We start from the raw sequence: 22,972 nt of genomic DNA on the forward strand, positions 1-22,972 counted from the left end.
AAGTCTCACCTGTGTGATCAGCATCCACATACTGCTATACTGAAAATCCTTAAAAAGTGAGAACTTCATTAAAGCAACGAAAAGTAGGGAAAAAATAAATAGCCAGACTAGTGGAAGTTTGTAATGTGTAAAAATGCAAAGGGTATTCATGAGCATATTTAAAAACTCCTACACTTTAATAAGAAACACAACAAACTGACAAGTTGCACACTGCTCACTGTAGGAGAAGACAGGCAAATGGACTTTATGTGAATGGGGCTGGAGCTGTAGAATTAGTTAGTCTTGCAAGTAACTCAGTTAAAAAAATGCAAATGGGATACACTTCAAGAATATCTGAGTAAAAATCTTGGAAAACTTACTACTCTATGAAGCAATGACAATGGCAAAATTTGTCAAACTTAACTCTGCAGAAATCTAGAAATAAACAAAGGCTTCCAGCAATCCGGGGAGGGTTATTTGGAAAAAAAAAAAAAACAGCTAAATCTCCATAAAGATAGTGAGGTTTGTGGCATTGTAACTTAATCTACCCCATCCCTGTATCCTCACCTAAACTGTGGCCTTTAAAAGCAACAGTCTCACAATCAATGTAGGGGAAGAAGTGATTTGAAGTTACCCAAAAATCCGCCCCAGAGAGCTGTCACTATTTGACCTATCTCAAACCCATTCTGTGCAACAGCCTGTCCCCTGCATGCTTGTGGAAACAATCAGCAGTGAGTATTTAACATTTAAAACTGCCTGAGGCAGGGGTACCAGTAGAGGCTAACTAGATGCTGACTAGGAAACTTAGAAGACAAAATTGGTAATGAGACTTTCTGGGGGTGGAGGTAGGGTTAAAATCTCCAAAATTTCTGAGAATTGTTAGAAGTCCGTACACATGTGTGGCACATGGCAAGGAAAGATCTGAGAAAATCTTACGCCTTCAACTCTGGCTGAACTAGAGGTTCTGCATAAGCAAGAACTAAAGGCTACAGGAAGAGCTGCAGACTGCCTGCCGGTGCTGAGGGCATCTCCTCAGCACAGCAGACACACAGCCACCTGGCAACAGCTCAAACGACTGGCTCCAGGCATTGAAAGAAATCACTGTCCAATCATTATTACAGTGATGACAACTAGCTTTCTGCAAACATACTGATCTCATGGCCATGCATGATAAAGAATACAGACTTTACAGAATCTTGTCAGGAAAGTAACTACATAAATAGCTGCAGCAGCAATGACAATGGAAGCAACGATTAACCCTGGAGATGAGGAAATCTGGCTTTCAGATCTGCTACATTGTAATATTTTAAATGTCCAGTTTTCAACAGAAAATTACAAGATGTACAAAGAAACAGAAAGTTTGGCCATAAACAGAGGGTAAAAAGTAGTCAATAGAAACTCCCTGAGGAAGCCCAGACACTGGACTTACTAGACAAAGACATAAATAAGCAATTACACATATGTTCAAAGAGCTAACAGAAACCATGCCTAAAGAATTAAATTATGTGAACATCTCATTGTACAGAGAATATCAATAGATAAAATTTATATTAAAAACCAACTAGAAATTCTAGAGATACAAATATAATAACTGAAATGAAAAATTCAGTAAGAGGTTTCTCTGTAGATATGAACTTGTTGAAGAAAAATTCAGTTAACTTAAAAATACTGAGATTATCCAGTCTTTGGAACAGAAAATAAAAGGAATGGAAAAAAATGAACACTGTGTCAGAGGTAGGTGGGACACCATCAACAATACTAATACATGCAAAATGGGAGTACCAGAAGGAAGGAGAGAAAAAAAGGGGTAGAAAAATATATAAAGAAAATAATGGCTGAAAACTTCCCAAATTTGATGAAAACATTAATTTGTACATCCCAGCAGCTCAACAAACTCCCCGTGGTATAAACGTAGAGACATCTAGAATAGGCACATCAGACTTAGTGTGTCAAAAGACAAGAACAAAGAATCTTGACAGCAGAAAGAGAAAAGTGGCTCAACATATACAAAGGCTCCTAGTTAAGACAGTTGATTTCTCATCAAAACAATGGAGACCAGAAGGCAGTGGAATGGTATCGTCAAAGTGATAAAAGGAAAAGACTGTCACCAAGTATTTTATAGCCAGCAGAATGATTCTTCAAAAAAATTAAAGGAGAATTTAAGACACTCCTACAAAAACAAAATCTGAAAGAATCCATTGCTAGCAGGCCTGCCCTACAAGAAATAATAAGGATAGTCCAGCAGCTGTAAATGAAAGGACACTCGCCTGAAAAATAAAGAGCACTAGTAGAGGTAACTACATGAGTAAAACAATAAAACAGTATAAATAAAGCATTACATGTAAGTGTATTCTTCTATTTGATGTAAAAGACAACTGCATAAAACAATACTTATGAAACTGTGTAGATGCGCTTATAAATGCATAAAGGTGTAATATGTATGACAGTGACAGCATGAGGAGGGGGAGGAAAAAGATTGGTACCAAAGCAAAGTTTTGTGTACTATTGAAATTAAGTTGGCATTCATGTGAACTAGATTGCTTTAAAACAAGATGTTAATTATAATCTCCAGGGCAATGGAGGAGAAGGAGGAGGAGGAAGAGGAGGAGGAGGAGGAGAAAAAAAGATAAAATAAAGAAGAATTAAAATGGCACACTTGAAAATGCCTACTTTGTACAAAAATGTGTAGTAATAGAGGAAAGGGGAAAAATAAAAGACATATAGAAAGCAGATAGCAGATGTAACTTCAACCTGATAAGAAATTACATTAGTGTAAATGAATTAAACATTCTAATCAAAATACTAAAGGCAGAAATAACTGGAATAGAGAATAGATGAACAACAGAGAATAATCAACAAAAAGAAAAGTTGGTTCTTTGAAAAGATCAAACAAAATTGACAAAGTTTTAGCTAGTACTCGAAGAAAAAAAGAGAGAAGTTCAAATTACTAAAATGAGAAATGAAAGGAAGGATGTCACTACTGCCCTTACAAAAATAACAAGGAATATAAGGGAATACTGTGAATAATTATATAGCCAATAAATGAGATAATCTAGATGAAATGGATAAATCCCTAGAAGGACATAAATGACTGAAGCTAATTCAAGGAGAAATAGAAAACTCAAATAATCCTACAATAAGTAGTGACTGAAATAGTAACCCAAAATATTCCCACAAGGAAATGCTAGGCCTGTATGGCTTTACTGGTGAATTCCATCAACTACTTAAAGAAAAAACAAAAACAAAAACAAACAAACAAAAAACAATGTTTTACAAACTCATCTAAAAATAAAGAGGTGGGCACACTTCCCAATTCATTCAATGAGACTAGTATCACACTGATACCAAAACCAGACAAAGGCATCACAAGAAAACTAAAGACTATCTCTTATGAATATAAATGCAAAAATCCTCAACAGAATACAAGCAAATCCAATCCAGTAACATAAAAAATAGACCACAATTAAGTGGGATGTATCCAGGTATGCAAAGGCAGTTCAACATACAAAAGTCAATTCATGTAATATGCCATATTAATAGAATAATGGATTAAAAACTAGGAATAGAAGAGAACTTCCACAACTTGACAGAGAACATCTATGAAAAACCTGGAGCAAAGAACATACATAATGCTGAAAGACTGAATTATTTCCTCCCAAAATCAACATTGTACTAGAGGGTCTAGTCAAAGCAACCAGACAAAGAAAATAAAGCTTCTAGATTAGAAAGAAAGAAATAAAACTATTTCAATTCCAGATGACATGATATTGTATATTGAAATCACAAGGAATCCACAAAGAAAAAGAGAGAGAGAGAAAAAAAAAACTATTAGAATTAATAACCCAGTCTGACCAAATTGTAAGACACAAATCAATATATAATAAAGTAATTATATTTCTATACATAGCAGTGAATAATCTAAAAATAAAATGAAGGAAACATTTTCATTTACAATAGCATCAAAAAGAATAAAATACTTAGGAATATTAAGAAAAATATGTGGAATACTGAGAAAAATGTCTGAAACTTGTATATTGAAAACTTAAATACTAATGATAGAAGTTAAAAATGACCTAAAATAAATGGAAAGCTCTTCTGTGTTCATGGATCAGAAGCCTTATTATTGTTAGGATGGCAATTGTCCTCAAAATGACCTATAGATTCAATGCAACTCTGACTTTTTGGCAGAAATGAACAAGCTGATCCTAAAACTAATATGGAAATGCAAGATACCCAGAATAGTCAAAACGATCTTGAAAAAGAACAAAGTTTTGAAGTTTCCAAATTCGAAACTCACTAACAAAACTAATCCATAAAGTGTGGTACTTGCATAAAGGACAGACAAATAGACTGAGAGAAAAGAACTGAGAGTCCATAACAAACTCTTACACGTAGCCAGTTAATTTTTGACAAAGGTGCCATGACAATCCAATGGGGAAAAAAATAAACTTTAGAAAAATGTTGCTGGGACACCTGACATAAACCTGGAAAGAAAGAAGACTGAACTTTTATCTTAACACCATTTATGAAAATTAACTCAAGATAAATCACAGACCTGAAACTATAAAACTTTTAGAAAATGAACAATGAGAAAATCTTCAGGACTTTGGATTACAAATACTTCTAAGACATGACACCAAAAGCACAAACAACAAAAGGAAAAAAATCAAGTAAACTGGACTTCAGTAAAATTAAACACTTCTGTGCTTCTAAGGACTTCATCAAGAAAGTAAGAAGACAATCCACAGAATGGGTGAAAATATTTCCAATATTTTCCCTGATAAGGGACTTTTACCCAGAATAGACAAAGAAGACTTAAAACGTGACAATACAAAGACAAATACAATTAAAATGGTCAAAGAATTTGAATAGATGTTTCTCCAAAGAAGACATACAAATGGGAAATAAGCACATAAAAAGATGTTCAACATCAGTAGGCATTAGGGAAACAGAAATCAAAAGCACAATGACATGCCACTTCATACCAACTAGGATGACAAATATATATGATATATGATATATAAATATGTATCTATAAACCTGGTAATAAAAAGTGTTGATGAGGATGTGGAGAAACTGGACTCCTCATACATTACTACTGGAAATATAAAATGGTGCAGTCACTTTAAAAACTACTTTAGCAATTCCTCAAAATATTAAAAGTAGAATACATCCCAGCAATTCAATTTTTTGATATATCCTCAAGAGAACTGAAAATATGTGTTCACACAAAAACTTGTCCATGAGCATTTACAGCAGAATTATTCATCATCAACTGATGGATGGATAAGCAATGTGGTGTATTTATAACAATGGCATATTATTTGAACACAAAAAGGAATTTGGGTACTGATATATGCTACACCATGGATGAGCCTTGACAACGTCACAGTAAATGAAAGATGACAATCAAAAAATGCAGCATACTGTATGGTTCTACTTATATGAAATGCCCAGAACAGGCAAATCCATAGAGGCAGAAAGTAAAGTAGTGGCTGCTGGGGCCTAAGGGAAAGGAAGGTTAGGGAGTAACTTACTAAAGGGTACTGGTTCCTTTTGGGAGTGATGGTTACACAACCCCGAAATGTACTTAAAACCCTAATGCACACTTTCAAAGGCTGCATTTTATGGTATGTGAATTATATCTCCATAAAGCTGTTATTCTTGAAGCTGAGCCCACTTATGGAGAAACTGGCACAGCACTGACTGCGGCATCAGGAGGGGGAGAGACCCACCCACCCACTGCGAGGGAGAGCAGCACCTGACCCAGTGTTGGAGGGGCGTGATCTTCTTGCCGACAGACACTGTGAGCAGCACAGGTGAGGGGGCCAGCAGAGCAAGCTGAGTTCATGAAACAGGGCGAAGACACAAAGACCTCTCAATAAAACCATTAAGAGCACACAGTCTCTAGGAGAACACATTTTTGTTTTTTAAATCATTTTATATGTTTTATTTTCTATTACCTTTTTAATCTTTACTTTTTAAACAGTTCTATATATTTACACTTCACATTTCAGTTTTAATTCTCTTGGTTTTGATCTGTTATTGATTATTCACAGGTTTCAAATATTGTGTTTTGATCTTTTTTTCTTATTTTTATTAAGGTTTTTAAAAGACATCTCAACTCAATTCCTATTCTGCTTCAAATTGCTCTTCTATTATTGATTATACACTGTTTTCAAACCTTCTTTTCCACCATACTTTTAAAATTCTCTCTCTCTCTTTTTTATGTTTTATTCCCACATACGCTTTAGATAGATAAATAAGTAAACTCCTTTAAGGACTACAATAGATAACTGATACTCCTTAAGCCACAGTGCCAGAGAGATATGAGCAGTATGAAGAAGCAGAGGCAGTACTCCCAATTAAAAGAGCAAGAGAAATCCCCTGAAAGAACGATCAATAAAATAGGCATTGAAGGCCTACTAGATGAAGATTTCAAAAAAGAAGTGATCAAATTACTGAAGGAACTAAAAGAGATAGTGTTTGCAGACATAAAATACGTCAAAAGCAAAATAGAAGCTATAAAGAAGAGCCAAGTAGAATTGGTAAATTCATTGGCTGAAATGAGATCTGACCTAAAGGTTGTACAAAGCAGGCTAGATAATGCAGAGGAACGAATAAGTGACCTAGAAGGCAGGACAACAGAAAGCACCCAATCAGAACAGCTTAGAGAAAAACAAATAAAAAACAAAGAAAACAATATAAGGAACCTATGGGATAATATAAAGCATGCCAATCTATGCATTATAGGGGTTCCAGAAAGGGAAGAAAGAACAAAGGGGATGGAAAAGGTAATTAAAGAAATCATGACTGAAAACTTCCCAAACCTAAGGAAGGAATCAGACACACAAGTACAGGAGGCTCAGAGGTTCCCAAACAGGAAGAGCCCAAAGAGACCCACACAAAGACATATCATAATCAAGATGGCCAGACTGAAGGATAAACAAATGATCCTAAAGGCAGCAAGAGAAAAACAAAGAGTGAGTTACAAGAGAAGGCTCTCAGCTGATTTCTGTACAGAAACACTACAGGCCAGAAGGGAGTTGCAAGATATATTCAAAGTCCTGAATGAACAAAAAGATGCAGCCTAGGATACTTTCTCCAGTAAGGCCATCCTTTAGAATAGAAGGAGAGATAAAGACTTTCACAGAGAAGCAAAAACTAAAAGACTTTAGCAACACTAAACCCATGCTGAAAGAAATACTGAAAGGTCTACTCTAAATAGAAAAGATGCAGGATGCTACAGAAATGAGAACTCATAACTGGAAAAGTGATAACTGCCATGAATTACAAATAGAATAAACATGAAATTGTAAAAAAAGACATCTAAATTATTGAGTGGGAGAGGAAAGCAAGAAAATATAGAGTATTTTTTTCTTTCTTCTTTTTTATTAAATTTTTTGTTCTCGGTAGGATGGGTTTGAGATTATATTACTATCTGTTTAGTACACACAGTTACAGTAATTGGTTAACAGACTTACAAAAAAAGTGTAACCACAAGCCAAAAACTTACAAGTGAGTCACAAAAACTAAATACAATCCAAGGTAATACAAAGGAAAATTACCATACACAAAAGGAAGAAGAAAGGAACAAAGAAGAAATACCAAATCAACTGCAAAAATAAGTTCAAAATAGCAATAAAGACTCATCTATCATTAATTATTGTAAATGTTAATGGACTAAATGCTCCAGTCAAAAGACAGAGTGGCAGACTGGATAATAAAGCAAGAACCTTCAATACACTGCATACAAGAGACACACTTTAGGGAGAAGGACACATATAGATTGAGAGTGAATGGACGGAAAAGGATATTCCATGCAAATGGAAACACCAAAAAAGCAGGTGTAGCAGTACTTATTTCAGACAAAATAGACTTTAAAACAAGGGCCATAAAGAAAGATAAATAAAGATATTTTATAATGATTAAAGGAGTAATACAAGATGTTGATATTACAATCATTAATATATATGCACCCAACATGAGCACCTAAGTACATAAAACAACTACTAACAGAGATAAAGGGGGAAATTGATGGGAATACAATCATTGTCAGAAATTTTAACACCACATTAACATCACTAGACAGATCTTCTAGACAGAAAATAAAGAAGGGAACAGAGAAATTAAATGATACAACAGAAAAATTAGATTTAATGGATAATTTCAGAGCATTATAACCCCCCAAAATAGGATATACATTCTTTTCAAGTCCGCATGGAACATTTTCTAGGATTGATCATGTACTTGGTCACAAAAGAAGCCTCAAAAATTTTAAGAATTTAGAAATTATCTCAAGCATCTTTACTGACAACAATGCCCTTGAAACTAGAAATCAACTACAGAGAAACAAAGAAGAAAAAAAGGAAAGCATAGAGATTAAACACCATGCTATTAAAAAACCAATGAGTCAATGATGAAATCAAAGTTGAAATTAAAGAATACCTTTAGACAAATGAAAATGAAAACACAACCACACAAAACTTATGGGACGCAGCAAAAGCAGTGCTAAGAGGAAAGTTTAGGGCGATACAGGCCTTCCTCAAAAAAAGAAGAACAATATCAAATAAACAATCTAACTCACCAGCTAAAAGAACTAGAAACAGAAGAGCAAAAACACCCAAAAGTCAGCAGAAGGAAGGAAGTAATAAAGATCATGGAGGAAATAAATAACATAGAGATAAAAAAATAAAGAAAATAATCAATCAAACCAAAAGCTAGTTTTTTGAAAGAGTAAATAAAATCGACAAACCTCTGGCCAAACTCACAAAGAAGAAAAAAGAGAGAGCCCAAATTTTCAAAATAAGAAAGGAAAATGGAGAAATTACAACAAATAACATAGAAATCCAGAATATCATATGAGAATATCATGAAAAACTACATGGAAACAAAATGGATAACCTAGAGGAGATGGACAAGTTTCTGGAAACATACAGTCCACCAAGACTGAATCAAGAAGACACTGACCACTTCAATAAACCAATCACTAGGAGTGAAATTGAATTAACAATAAAAAACCTCCCTACAAATAAAAGTCCAGGACTGGACAGCTTCACCGGGGAATTCTACAACACATACAAATAAGAACTCATACCAGTCCTTCTCAAACTCTTCAAGAAGATTGAAAAGAAGGAATATTCCCAAACTCATTCTCTGAAGCCACCATCACCCTGATACTAAAACCAGGCAAAGACACCACCAAAAAAGAGAATTACAGACCAATATCACTGATGAACACAGATGCAAAAAGTCCTTACCAAAATACTAGCAAATAGAATCCAACAGCACATAAAAAAGGTTATACATCATACTCAAATGGGGTTCATCTCAGGGACACAAGGGTGGTTCAACACATGCAAATCAATCAATGTCATACTTCACATCAGCAAGAGAAAGGACAAAAACCACATGATTATCTCAATAGATGCAGAAAAGCTTTTGATAAAATTAAATACCCATTTATGATAAAAATTCTCACCCAAGTGGGTATTGCAGGAACATATCTCAACATCATAAAAGCTATATATGACAAACCTACAGCCAGCATAGCACTCAACGGTGAAAAACTCAAAAGCTTCCCACTAAAATCTGGGACAAGACAACGATGCCCACTATCACCACTCCTATTCAACATAGACTTGGAAGTCCTGGCCACAGCAATCAGGCAAGTAAGAGAAGTAAAAGGAGTCTAAATTGGAAAAGAAGAGGTAAAAGTGTCACTATATGCAGATGACACAATACTATATATAGAAAACCCTTGAAGGTCCACACAAAAACTACTAGAGCTGATCGAAGAATTTAGCAAGGTAGCACGTTACAAGATTAATGTTCAAAAATCAGTTGCATTTCTTTACACTAATGATGAATCAACAGAAAAAGAAAGTAAAGAAACAATCCCCTTTAAAATAGCACCCAAAGTAATAAAATATCTAGGAATAAATCTAACCACAGAAGTGACAGAATTATACACAGAAAACTATAAACCATTGGTGAAGGAAATTAAAGAAGACTTTAAAAAATGGAAAGGTATCCCATGCTCTTGGATTGCAAGAATCAATATTGTTAAAATGGTCACAATGCCCAAGGCAATCTACAGATTTAATGCAATCCCTATCAAATTACCCCTGACATATTTCATAGAACTAGAACAAATCACAATAAAACTTATATGGAACGATCAAAGACATAGAATTTCCAGGGCATTTCTGAAGAAAAAAGAAAGAGGCTGGAGGAACAACTCTCCCAATCTTAGGACAATTCTGTAGAGTTACAGTCATCAAGACAGCATGGTATTTGTACAAAAACAAACATATAGAACAATGGAACAGAATAGAGAGCCCAGAAATGTACCCACAAACTTTTGGTCAACTAGTCTTTGACAAAGGGGGCAAGAATATACAATGGAATAAAGACACTCTCTTCAGCAAGATAAACATAAGACAAGATACAATAAACCTCCTAGAAGAAAATACAGGCAAAATATCTGACATACATCTCAGAAACGTTCCCCTAGGGGAGTCAACCCAAGCAATACAAATAAAAGCAAGAATAAACAAATGGGACCTGATGAAACTTACAAGCTTCTGCACAGCAAAGGACACCATAAGTAAAACAAAAAGACAACCTACAGAATGGGAGAACATTTTTGCAAATGAAACTGACAAAGGCTTGGTCTCCAGAATATATAAGCATCTCATATGACTTAATAAGAAACAACAAAATAACCCAATCCAAAAATGGGCAGAAGACGTAAACAAGCAATTCTCTAAGGAAGACATACAAATGATCAATGGGCACATGAAAAAATGCTCAATATCACTAATTATCAGAGAAATGCAAATCAAACCTACAAGGTATCACCTCAAACCAGTCAGAATGGCCATCATTCAAATATCCACAAATGACAAATGCTAGAGAGGGTGTGGAGAAAGGGGAACCTCCTACACTTCTGGTGGGAATGCAGCTTGGTGAAGCCACTGTGGAAAACAGTATTGAGTTTCCTCAAAAGACTAGGAATAGACTTGCCATATGACCCAGGAATCCCACTCTTGGCATATATACTGAAGGAACCCTACTTCAGGATGACACCTGCTCCCAAATGTTCATAGCAGCACTATGTACAATAGCCAAGACATGGAGACAGCCTAAATGTCCATCAACGGATGACTGGCTAAAGAAGTGGTATATTTATACAATGGAATACTACTCGGCCATATAAACTGACAATATAGGGACATTTGCAGCAACATGGATGCTCCTGGAAAATGTCATTCTAAGTTAAGTAAGCACGGTAACAAGGAATAAAGAGAAGTTACCTCCAGGTAGTTATTTTGATTAAAATATCCATACAGAAAGCAAGTCACCTCCATGACTGCTGCCAGGAGGAGCATCTGAGTGTAATAGCCCAATCAAAGTAGATTCTGACCTTCTCTGTGCAGAATTTCCTGCAGAAAGACAGAAGGTAGTTTCAGAAGACACACATAATCACTCTGTAGCTTCATCCTCATGTTAATTTCTTTTTCTTTGTTCTTTTGGGGGGCATAATTAGGTTTATTTATTTGTTTTTTAAATGGAGGCATTGAAGTTTGAACCCAGGACCTCATGCATGCTAGGCATGCAAACTAACACTGAGCTATACCCTCCCCCCATCATATTAATTTCTGATTCTAAATCAAGGGGGCTTTAAGTTTAAACCTCTGACTCAATTCACACTTAAAACATATGAGTTTTCATAGCAGCCCCCAAATTCTACCGTGAAACAAGAAGTATTTTACGTATCATAGAAGTACAGATCACTGGTTCACCTTCTGAAGAGAGATAAATGAGAACAGAGCAAAGGAGTGGATGAGGCCGACTCCGGAGCAGATGCAGGGGATCATCATCACCCATTGGACAGTCTGGCACATTCAACAAATCCCCCCAAAGATCATTCTTAACAGGCTTGACACAAGTGGACATCAACAACTGGCTCAGTCATCTGTTCCTGCCTTATCTCGGGAACGTCCCTGGAGCAAATGCATCGTAAACCACAGATAATAAGGAAATGGCTGATAATGATAACAACTGGGAGTGCAATGTCTCTCTGACAAAATATTTATAAAACTCATTGTGGGAATGGGAGAGGGCAGGAGGGATGTGACTGAGGAAGGCACTGCCCTGTATTCTTTGTATCTAGCACGTCGGCTGTTCCTAGGTTTTAAAAACCCTTCAATGTTACTCAGTTAATCTGGAGTAGATGGAACAGGCCAGGGAGGCAAGATTAGAAGAAAGGAGGCAGGGCATGAAGCGGTGCCAGGCTGGTCCTGAAAGGGAGACAGACACAGACAGGCAGACACAGAGGGCTTAGGGATGAGGCGGAACAATGAGGCGGCGGCTCAGGTGTGTCTTGCTGCTGCTGATACTTCCCTCAGCTGGAGCACTGCGGACTCGGCAGTGCTGGATAAAACCTGTGGCTTTCCTCAGCTCTGAGTTCTCTCGGAGGCTTCCGGCTCAGTCTGGAGCTGAGATGAGCTCCGATGGGCTTAGCCTAGGGGGGACTCAGCTCTGAGAACAGCCTGGAGTCCTGGGAAACTTCACGCAGGAACCCCTTGGGCTGGACCAGCGCTCACAGGGCTGCTGTGAGACCAGCTCCATCGTCAGAGACCTGGGCGTGGACCATTCCATGGGGAAAAGGGCTGAGCCCGATGCCAAATCAGATAGGAGGGACAAAGTGTGTTCATTCTCATGTGACTGGGCTTTGTGGCCTGGCTCACAGATGGCAGGCTCAGGATGGTGTCTGGCAGAGAAAACCCTGGCAATGGGTTTGAGATGTCTTGGACTCTTTCTTGTTAAGCTTTTTGTAATACATTCTTATCAACTATCCATCCTGAAAATGCCACATTCAAAACTGAAAGAATGTTAGAAGTTGCCTGCTCCAACTGGCCAATGGTAAACACACCCTTCTACAGTTAGAGAGCTGGTCAGGCAGCCTCTGCCTGCATATTTACAGTGACGGGGTGTTCATTACTTCCAAAGGTTACATGTCGGCAAGAAGGTCAGAAAGAATTTTTGAACCTTAAACAGATGTCTGCCTCCTAGTCCTTGCTGAAAGGCTAGGAATAATGAGGATCCCTTCAAATGTAGTTTTGTCTGATTGTTATCTCTCTCTGTCAAAAACACCCCAATTCTTAACATCAATTTTTCAAAATTCAGCCTTGATTTCTTTTTATCAAAATTATACCATACATTCATTAAAGAGTCAAACAGTTCTCGAACACCGATTGTAAAAAGGAGCAGTTCCCAACAACCACCCCACTTCCTGGCCAGAAGCAACCACGTTCAGCTCCTACTGCTGACTCTTGGAATAATTACTCCCTGTCTCTGACTAATATCCTTGTAACACAGCCTACTGACTTTTTCAGCTTTATGTATCATCTATTTAACTTTCTATATTGGAAAAAGAAGATTAAGCTCTCTTTCAAACCCCATCTCATCTACACACCCAAACCTTCATTCTTCCAAACTTTTGATACAATTACATTATAATTTTGATCAGCTCAGTATCCTTGCTTTACATTATTAGGACTCTGTACAGACTGTTCACAGCTGTAGCAAGTTGTCTGCTAGGCTTACTTTTTTCTTCCCTACTTTGTTTTTCCTGGAGTTAATAATTGTCTTGGTGGTTCATAGCTTAGATTTCTGTGCACTTAACAATTCAACCCCAGACCTTCTCCTAATGAATAACTTTCTTAATACTTTCCAATACATTGTTTACAAATTTCATCGTCTTGAATAAATCTCTTCAGATCTCCTTCAACTCGGATTAACGACATGCTAGTCTTGTCACAGAGCTCAAGGGGCCACTAGTGGGAAGCAACAAAGGGAACACATGGACCAGGAGCAGGGAACAGATCAACATATTTTCCTTAGCAAAACATACTTAAAATAGTGGGAAAATTGTTTTCTTTACAAACACAAACACACACACAAACCCCGAAAAGCCCATAAAGAATGATTAAATAGCCATCAAACCCATTGCCCTGCCATCAAATACTGTATAACATAAAACAAAAATAACAGAAGGAATATATCATATAAATATGAATCTCAAGGGGGATGGGGTACACTCAGTGGCAGAGTGTGTGCTCAGCATGCATAAGGTCCTAGATTCAATCTTCAGTACCTCCATTAGAAAAAAAAATTATAAACAATAGAAAAATGTATCAACTTTAAATATTTACAAATATATAAACTTCCTCTTTTAAAACTGTGTTCTACAGGATAACCCGGGTTAATGAGAAAGTGCCTCTTTATGACTGTGATCCTGCTGATAATTGAGGGAGGAAATTAGAGTACGACCACATGAAATAAAATCCCTTATGAAATAATGATCCCGGGTGACAATCATTATTGGCTGCTGTCATCACAAAAAAGAGAGTCAACTGGACATTATGTACCTTGTGACAGGAGTACAAAACTTCACATAACAAGTATTCTTGCACAGAGTTGAACCTCAGTCAGATCAAGCTTTTAGGGGAGGATCAAATCACTTAGCTAAAGCAAATACATAGGATGGAGAAATAAGTCTAACACCACAGGGGAGAATGAAATCAGCCAAGCAGGAAATAGAGAAACCCCTCAGCAATTTCAAGGAAAATTATAGATTAGAACCCACTTGAGAGATATGCGAGCTGCAATGTGTGAACTTAGTCTGGATCCTGATTTCAACCCCAAAACTGCTTAAAAGTGTATTTTTGTGACAATCAGGGAATTATTTTGTAACCCTAAAAAAAAAAGGAATATTCCAATTGTATTTGAAAGAGACCTTGTCATTTCACTAATGAAAGGTTAAGCTATGTAGGATTGTCTTCAAAATGACCCGTGGTGGGGGAGGGGAGGAGGTGGCGATGAAAGATGCAACAACAGTGACTCTGAGTTGATAATTCTGGAGCTGGGTGACTGATACAGGCAGGCTGGCTGTGCTGTTCTCTCTACTTCTGTACGTGTTGAATCTTTCCATAAAATGTGAAACAAACAAAAAGACTTCCGTGTTTTAAAACCCTCACTTGGAAGGTTAAGAGTTTTGCCCAAGTAGGTGGGCATCTGAATGGGGCACTGAGATTAGGAAGATCAGGCACCTGGCTCCAGGCCGACCTGGGGCTACCTTGACCCTCCTCTTCTCCTCACCATCCACAGCCAGCCCATAACTGCATCCTGTCAGCTCCACTCCCCAAACGCATTCCTCCCTGGCTCCCACCATCTCTCATCTGGCCCACTCCAAGAGCCTCCTACGCGGCCTCCCTGCTTCCTGGGCCCCTGCAATTCATTCTCCACATTATCTTTACAAAATGTGAGTGAGAGAAAATTACTTTACTGCTTAAACTATCATGAATGCTTCTCACTGCACTTAGAGTCTACACTCCTTTCCGTGCTCCTGATGCCCTTCTAAACCTCGCGTCTCATCACTCTCACCAGCGCTGGCTCCAGTATCTCCTCAAACCTGCTGAGCACATTTGTGCCTCGGGGCCAATGGACAAGCTGCCTCTATTCCTGGGGTGACTTTTCCCAGATCCTCAAAGTCCAGCCTCCTTATCACCATCTCAGCTCACATGTCACCTACTCAAAGATAGCTTTCTTGACTCACTTCCCCCCAAGTCTCCCATCTCAACACTGTGTTATTTCCTTCATTTCAATCTGACATTGTTTCCTTATTTGCCCGATTATTTTTGTTTGCTCGGTTGTCCTTGGCCTCCCTCCCCCCAGCAGCCTTGCCCAAACAGCATAAGCTCCCGGGGAGCAGCCGGCACTGGTGCTCTGAGAAGACACATGCCGAGAACTACATTACAGTCACGTGGTGTAGTGAAACGGTGTCGAACATCAGATACAGCTAAGCAGTGAGAATTTCTCTCTTATTTTATAATTTAAGTGAAATCTAACATTTACTCCTGTTTGATGAGGAATTTGGTAGGTCTTTGGTCCCAGTTCCTGGACGGCAACCCATAAAGCCTTGAAATTTCCCAAGATGGGAGTGTCTTTGCTATTCATGGTGGACCCTTGGATGGCTTGTGTTCATGAGATGACTCAGGATGGGGACTGGCCAGCCAGAGACACCAACCATGTGATTAGAGGAGTGGGGCTTTGAGCTTTGTGACAAGTGAGTGACCACCAGGAGAGGAAGGGGCTCAACGGTTAGGGCTAAGGAAAGGTTTGAGTTACAGTTAGGGTTTGGGTTAGCCATGTCAGTAGTGACCCAATAAATCATGTCTTTGTAATAAAGCCTCCAGTAAAAACTTGGGGCAACAAAGCTCAGAGCTCCTGTGAGCTTCCTGGTTGGTAACACTCTTGGAGGACTGTCACACTCAGAAGCCATGAGGGCAACCCTGAGCCCTTCCCACTGGAGTGCTCTCCCCAGCAGCTCACCTGATGAGATCTAAGGGCTGCTTCTTGTCTATGCTTCGAGGAGGAGCCCATTCCCTGTACAGAAGGCCCTGTTCGCTGGGGCAGCTGAGGTCCTCTGATGGAGGCTGAAGTTGCACTGGGAAGCAGAAGCAAACAGGTGAGCGTCACTGTCACACGTGTTCACATGTTCTGTTGATAAAATGTGGTGCTAACACTTCGTGGTCATTTGTAAATAAGGGGCCCTCCCTTGCCAGGAGGGATGGAGGTACCATATAATTTTTCATAATTCTCACCCAGGGTTAATACTAACCCCTTGAGGGTCATTTGCAAACGTGGGTGGAAAGGAACGCTTGGATGTTACAGTCCTGGGGCCACCGTGGGTACCTGGTGAGAGCCTTGCAGATGCTTAATGTCCTACAGCCGGGCCAGTCTTCCACAGCAAAAAAACTAGGCCACCCAAGTGCCCAAACTTCTGCAGTGGAGGGACACCTGACAGTCCAGCACCCTCCTTGGACACCCAGAGGAACCTGGACTCTGGCTGGTTAGGGGCAGGGTCAATTCTAAAACCCAGGCTTTTTTGTCCCCACAATTCAGTGGTTATTCGGTGACAGCACATGGAATATAAACAATAAAGAAACTTGACATGATGTTATATATTTAGCTTACTCAAGAAACAAAATTTAAATCCAGTCATTCTCCTTCCCACCTGACCTACTTTCCTTTCTCCTGTACTAGAACCAGATTATTACCCACCCAGCCTTAACATGGGTCCTGACTCCACTTACCTCCCTCCCAAACACCACATGAGATGATTGCTCAGCCTGGATGTGGAACCAGCAATTACAACTAGCTTTAATGGAAAAGAACTGGTTGTGCGCAGATGCCAACTAAACACTGTAGAATCCTGGTGTCCCACATTAGTAATCATGACAGCTGTTTGCAAGTGTCCCCAAAGTTCATTTCAGACTCTCACTGCTAATTTTGCTGGGACATAAATATAAAACATGTGGACTGCTGGGCTGGACTGCTATGCTGGTCTCTGATCCAGGAAGCTCAGTGTCTGCTCCCTGCACCCAGCTCCCTGTTCTGTTCATGCATGTGCATCAAGCAGCTGTTTAGTGTCCATTTTAATATCTTAGACAGTGCATTTCAGTATTGTCTTCATCCACAAATACGTGTACCACACAGTATTAATGATCAATCTCAGTCTTTGCTTTCTTTGGTCTTAGAGAGTCAGATAAATGGATAGCAAGATAACAAAGTCATAGAGCGCTATAATATAGTATTTCCTTTATTTCAATGACAGGATTTATTTAAAGAGCTTAGATATAACATCCTTGCATTTATGGCATCATTAAGCATCTGAAGCTGTTACATTTTAAAAACTTCATTTCATGCGAGATGTTATCAGTTAGAGAAGTGCTCCTGAATTTGAGGGGTTGCTGTCATCTCAGACGGAGTCCCTAAAAAATGTCAACACTCTGCAGTATTGCCATCATGACAAGAACCCAGACAGATGAAATTTGGAAAGCCCTGTGGCTTTCTAGTGCACAGACAGAAAATGGTATTTCAGAGGGAAAAAGCCTGAATTACAGAAAATGATAAATGAAATGGTCTAACATGCATTTCCCTTACAAAGAACTAATGCTTCTTTGGTTGATAATAACATCTGTCAGTAATTATGAAGAGAGCTGACAGACGCATAGTACTTACTATTAGCCAGGGCTGTTCTAATATTGACACAGATTCATTAATCCCCATAGCAACTCTACGAGGTGGGTATTATTATTTTACCCATTTTATTGATGAGGAACTTGATAAACACAGAGGCTAAATGACTTTTACAAGGTCAACAGTGAGAAACCAGCACAGGTGTTCCAGCCTGAGTCTACACTCTTGGCTTTTTTTTTTTTTTTTTTTTTTGTTGGCGGGGAGATAATAAGGTAATTCTGGTGGGGTATGGGGAGGTAATTAGGGTTATTTCTCTATTTTAGAGGAGGGGTTGGGGGCTGAACCCAGGACCTTATGCGTGCTAAGCATGCACCCCATCACTTGAGCTGTACCCTCCCCTCTAGAGTCTATGCTCTTAGCTGCTAATCCGCACCGCCCCACATGGTAACTCTGGGGGAACTACAGTTCATTCATTCACTCATTAAACTCAGCCTTCCCGGTGCCTGGGATTCAGCAGTGAACAAGACAACATGGTTCCTGCCCTAAGTGAGCTTCTCGCCTCCTGATATATTATCTTCATTTTACCCAGGAAGAAACAAGGTCAAGAAGTTTACCCTTTTCCTGTTAACACCGGAGGAGACATGAGGTGCTTTATTTCATTTCTGCCATTTGACTTACACCATGGGGAGGGAAAGCTGCCTTGCAGATCCCGGAGCTCACAAGCATGTTAATCCCGAAATTTTTTTAACACTATCCCTTACTTGATACTGGATCTGAGAAAGGATGAAGTAAACCTAAAACGATTCTAAGAGAGTGTGTGGTTTATACAGGGTAACTAACCAGCCACTGTTTACTATCCTAACAGGAATCTGTAGGCATATTTCTTTTCTTTCTCTTTTTTCCTTTTTATGGGCAGCTTTTAAAAACCAAACCAAACCAACAAAACCGAATCACTGATAATTCAACAGCAGGTTCTAAATCACCCCCAAGACAGCAGCTAAACTCGGTTTAGACTTACAATGCGGCTTCTGGTGGCTGGATTGAAGAATGTATCTCTATCCTGAATATAAAAGTCATTCACGCAGCTCTTCTCAAATAGGGCAATGAAAAACTCTTGCTCCGGCTTGATGATACTTTCATCCACTTGGAGGACTTTCATAAAACAGCTGAAATTATCAAAGGCTGAGGACCGGGTTTTCAGATCATTGGACTTCAGAGGCAATTTTATGTGCAGTATCTCAGCGTATGTACAGAGCACCTCCCACAGGGTGTGTACTTTTGCATACAAGCTTGTCATCCAAAACCTATATTGGGAGAATGAAAACACAAATGACGAAACTATTTTCACATTTTTAGTACACAGATTTTTCTTACATTGCTGGTAGTTAAAGCACTTGTGCAAACACACACACATATGACACTGGTAAAAGTGAAGATATAATAAAAATAGATTTGCAAACCATCATATATTTTTGCCTTAAAGATAATTTCTTTGTTGAAATTACTGAAAAGTTATTTAAAATCCTTACAGTTCATTCATAAAATAACCAATGTTTTTGGTGAAGAAAAGCAAACTTGTTAATTTTTAGTCCAAATTAGTAACTAAAAATAGAAACACCAAAATATTCTTTGCAGTGGTATTGTAATGACAAATTTTTAAATTTCTGAAACCTAGGACTATTTACATATCTGTTCAATATAGTGTTAAACAGCCATTAAAAGGGATTTAAAAGAATTATATTTATTGATATGGAATATATAATAAAAGGAAAAAGCAAAAAATGTGAAATAATAATTTTCCTTTTTGGAAGGGAAAAATATCTACATTTGAACAAAAAAATGTTTAGAAGGATTTTAAGATTCTTTATGTATAATTAAGGTACAGATGATTTTTAATTCCACTGTTCTTTACATTTTCAATTTTGGGGGTAAATTTTTATAATAAAATAATCTTTAAAAAGTTTCTTGCATAATACATTAATAGATATATTTATGACTACATTCTCTGGCTATTAAAAAAGATCTCCTAGCTTTGGATCTGAAACATACATTCCATAATGCAGATTCTGACTGACTCGCCTCCCAGCCCACAGCGAAGGCACGGCTAGGGTGACATATTTCAAATATCATTCCAGGGAACATGCAGGCTCCCAACCAATGGCTGCAAAGGGACTGACACTGATCTGGCTGCTCCCAGCTGCAGACCATCACAGATGAGGTTAGATTCATAGGCTCATGTTTTCTCTGTCAAAAGAAATCAGAAAATGTTAGGCTTTTACTTTCACCAAGGGAACAAGAAGTTGTTTGATTTTTTTATGCAAAAAAATAACAACAAACCAATTTGAACCTGATGAAAAGACATTTGCTCAAAACAGCACAGTAGCAATGAAGGTGCTCTGGCTGGCAGGGACTTGTTGGATTCCTGTGAGTGCTGGACTCCTCACATGGAATTCCCTTGGCACTCCAGAAGGCCTGTGGTTGTCCCCATGGGTTTGTGGCCATATGTGGTGCACAAAAGTCTCTGGCTTTGCCACAATTTCAAAGCCTTTTTTGGCTTATGAAAAGTTTTGCACTCAAATGGAGTTTTCTTGAGTCCACTTACTGATGTCATTCACCAGAGTTATAGTCCAGATCTGACATTCTAGACTCTTAAAATCTTGCAGACATTCAAATGGTTCAGGTTTGGATGCATATTCACCTCTGCAGGCCTGGACAAAATTCGATTAAGCCACCCGGACAAGTTCAGCAAAATGCAAAGAAATTTTTCTCTCTGCAAGACTGAAATGTCTGTGAAGCATAAAAACTTCTGCATCTACAAAAAAAGAGAACCAACTCATCAATAACATATCTATCCATAATGCATGGCCATTTAAAAAAATACTGTATTTACTGCTATTAAATTCTATCTGGCTTTTGCCAAATTGTGTCCTAAACTGTAAGGAAAGTATATAAATGTAGAGAATTTTTGACCTTTTAAGAGAAAAAGGAACCCTCCTACTCGGTTGGTGGGAATGTAAATTGGTGCAGCCACTATGGAGGACAGTATAGAGGTTCCTTAAAAAACTAAAAATAGACTTCCGTGTGATCCAGCAATCCCATTCATGGGTATATGTCTGGAGAAAAATATAATTCAAAAAGACACATGCACCCCAATGTTCACAGCAGCACTATTTACAATAGCCAAGACACTGAAACAACCCAAATGTTCACTGACAGATGACTGGATAAAGAAGGTGTGGTATATTATATATATATGTATATATACATATATATATACACACACATATATACACATGCACACACACACAAAATGGAATACTGCTCAGCCATAAAAAATAAAATAATGCCATTTGCAATAACATGGATGGACCTACAGGGTATTATGCTAAGTGAAATAAGTCAGAGAAAGAAAAACAAATATTCTATGTATTAACTTATATGTATATCTAAAAATAAAACAAATTAATGACTATAATAAAACAGAAATATACTCACAGGTACACAGAACAGACTGGTGGTTACCAATGGGGAGAAGGAGGAGAGGGGAGGCAGGAAGGGGGTAGGGGATTGAGAGGTAAAAAGTACTATGTATAAAATGGATAGGTTACAGGGCTGTATCATACAGCACAGGGAAATATAGCCATTATTTTATGGTGACTTTAAATGGAATATAATCTATAAAAATGTTGAGCCTCTGTGTTGTACACCTGAAACTAATATGATGTAAATCAACTACTCAATTACAAAATATTTAATCAAAGTTTTTTTCATATTATTTGCAATAAGTTAGAAGCCAGCACTGTCAATAGAAACATAGTGCAAGTCACAATTTTCCAGTAATCCCATTTAGAAAATAAAAAGGAACAAGTGAAATTAATTCCAGTAATAATTATATTTATCCCAAAATATCCAATATACTATCATTTCAAAAGTGTGATTAACACTTTTAAACTTATTAATAAATATTTTACATTATTTTTGTTGTACAAAGTCTTGAAAATCTATTATGTATTTTCCACTTATAGAACATCTCAATTCACAATAGCCACATGTGGCTGGTGGCTACCATACTAGACAGAGCAGATTACACCATTCACACTTCTGATAAATTACCTGCTCTTACTTATTTAAAAAACTTGCAGAAAAGGATTTAGGTATTCCCTATATCAAACAAAGCAACCTTGACGGGTGGGGAGTATCTTCATTATAAAGTGAAAAATAAAGGTAAGAGAGCCACGGTTACATGTATGTTAATGTAACAATACCTTCTTAATTCATTCAGGACTTTACAATCTTTCTTCATATGCCAAGGATTCACTGTCACTGTGCAATGTTTTTCACTATTATCATCTTTGGAATTGAGAGGCTTCTGATGACCCTGCTTTGTGCATCTGTACATAAAAGAAAATAACAAAACAGAGAAAAAGACCTTATTAAAGATAATTTAGGGGGGAGGGTATAGCTCAAGTGAAAGATCATATTCTTAGCATGCACAAGGGCCTGGGTTCAATCCCCAGTACTTCTTCTAAAAATAAAATAAATAAATAAAAACCTAATTACCACCCCCTGCAAAAAATTAATTAATTACTTTAATTAAATTTAAAAAAAGATAATTTAGTGCAGGCTTATCAGGCTACAAGAGCTACAATGAATGCCCCTCCCCCATTAATTTAGAAGAAGTCTCACAATATTTCCCAACATAAAGGCTAAAATATAATTCAGAACACTTTCTGATGGTCAGCATGATTTTAACAAAAAGTAGATAATTACCTCCCTGGTGTCAAAGCTCTGTCAGAGATGGGCACAGAAAATTTAGTAAAAATGATTTTGCAACTACCTTTGAAAGAAATGCTGAGAAATGATCTTTTCTGTTGGAAATTAGCCTGCTTTTACATTCTGCAGTAGGCATACATGTTTACAAACCAGGCAGGAACTGGATCAT

General features: G+C 37.8%; 1 protein-coding gene and 2 long non-coding RNA genes across 33 annotated transcripts in view; 2 read left to right on the forward strand and 1 right to left on the reverse strand.

Moving 5' to 3' along the window:
* Positions 1-7,362, forward strand: part of LOC116661757 — an 18,506-nt gene extending 11,144 nt beyond the window's left edge. Inside the window, exons 2-3 of the long non-coding RNA XR_004317685.1 lie at positions 1,992-1,998; positions 7,348-7,362. This is a non-coding gene — a long non-coding RNA (uncharacterized LOC116661757). The remainder of the gene's footprint in view (positions 1-1,991; positions 1,999-7,347) is intronic.
* LOC116661728 (anoctamin-6-like) overlaps positions 1-22,972 on the reverse strand; it is a 408,020-nt gene that overhangs the window by 383,633 nt on the left and 1,415 nt on the right. For 11 of the 31 annotated variants that reach the window (XR_004317629.1, XR_004317630.1, XR_004317636.1 and 8 more), the window contains exons 1-5: positions 22,296-22,540; positions 20,368-20,842; positions 20,080-20,274; positions 19,049-19,334; positions 16,381-16,495 (exon numbers count right to left, since the gene is read on the reverse strand). Coding sequence is in view for 11 of the 31 variants with exons in the window: in XM_032474252.1 (XP_032330143.1) it covers positions 16,409-16,495; positions 19,049-19,339; positions 20,110-20,274; positions 20,729-20,842; positions 22,274-22,429 (813 nt within the window). In the remaining 20 variants the exon portion in view is untranslated. Of the gene's footprint in view, positions 1-16,380; positions 16,496-17,632; positions 17,823-19,048; positions 19,340-20,079; positions 20,275-20,367; positions 20,843-21,000; positions 21,060-22,143; positions 22,247-22,273; positions 22,541-22,972 lie in introns of those variants that run through there. The other 20 variants (XR_004317638.1, XR_004317639.1, XR_004317644.1 and 17 more) reach the window with 14 other exon arrangements.
* Positions 1-22,972, forward strand: part of LOC116661745 — a 224,774-nt gene that overhangs the window by 168,156 nt on the left and 33,646 nt on the right. The gene's annotated exons all lie outside the window — the stretch shown is intronic.

This window comes from Camelus ferus, chromosome 36 (assembly GCF_009834535.1).
Source record: "Camelus ferus isolate YT-003-E chromosome 36, BCGSAC_Cfer_1.0, whole genome shotgun sequence".
Lineage (NCBI taxonomy): Eukaryota > Metazoa > Chordata > Mammalia > Artiodactyla > Camelidae > Camelus > Camelus ferus.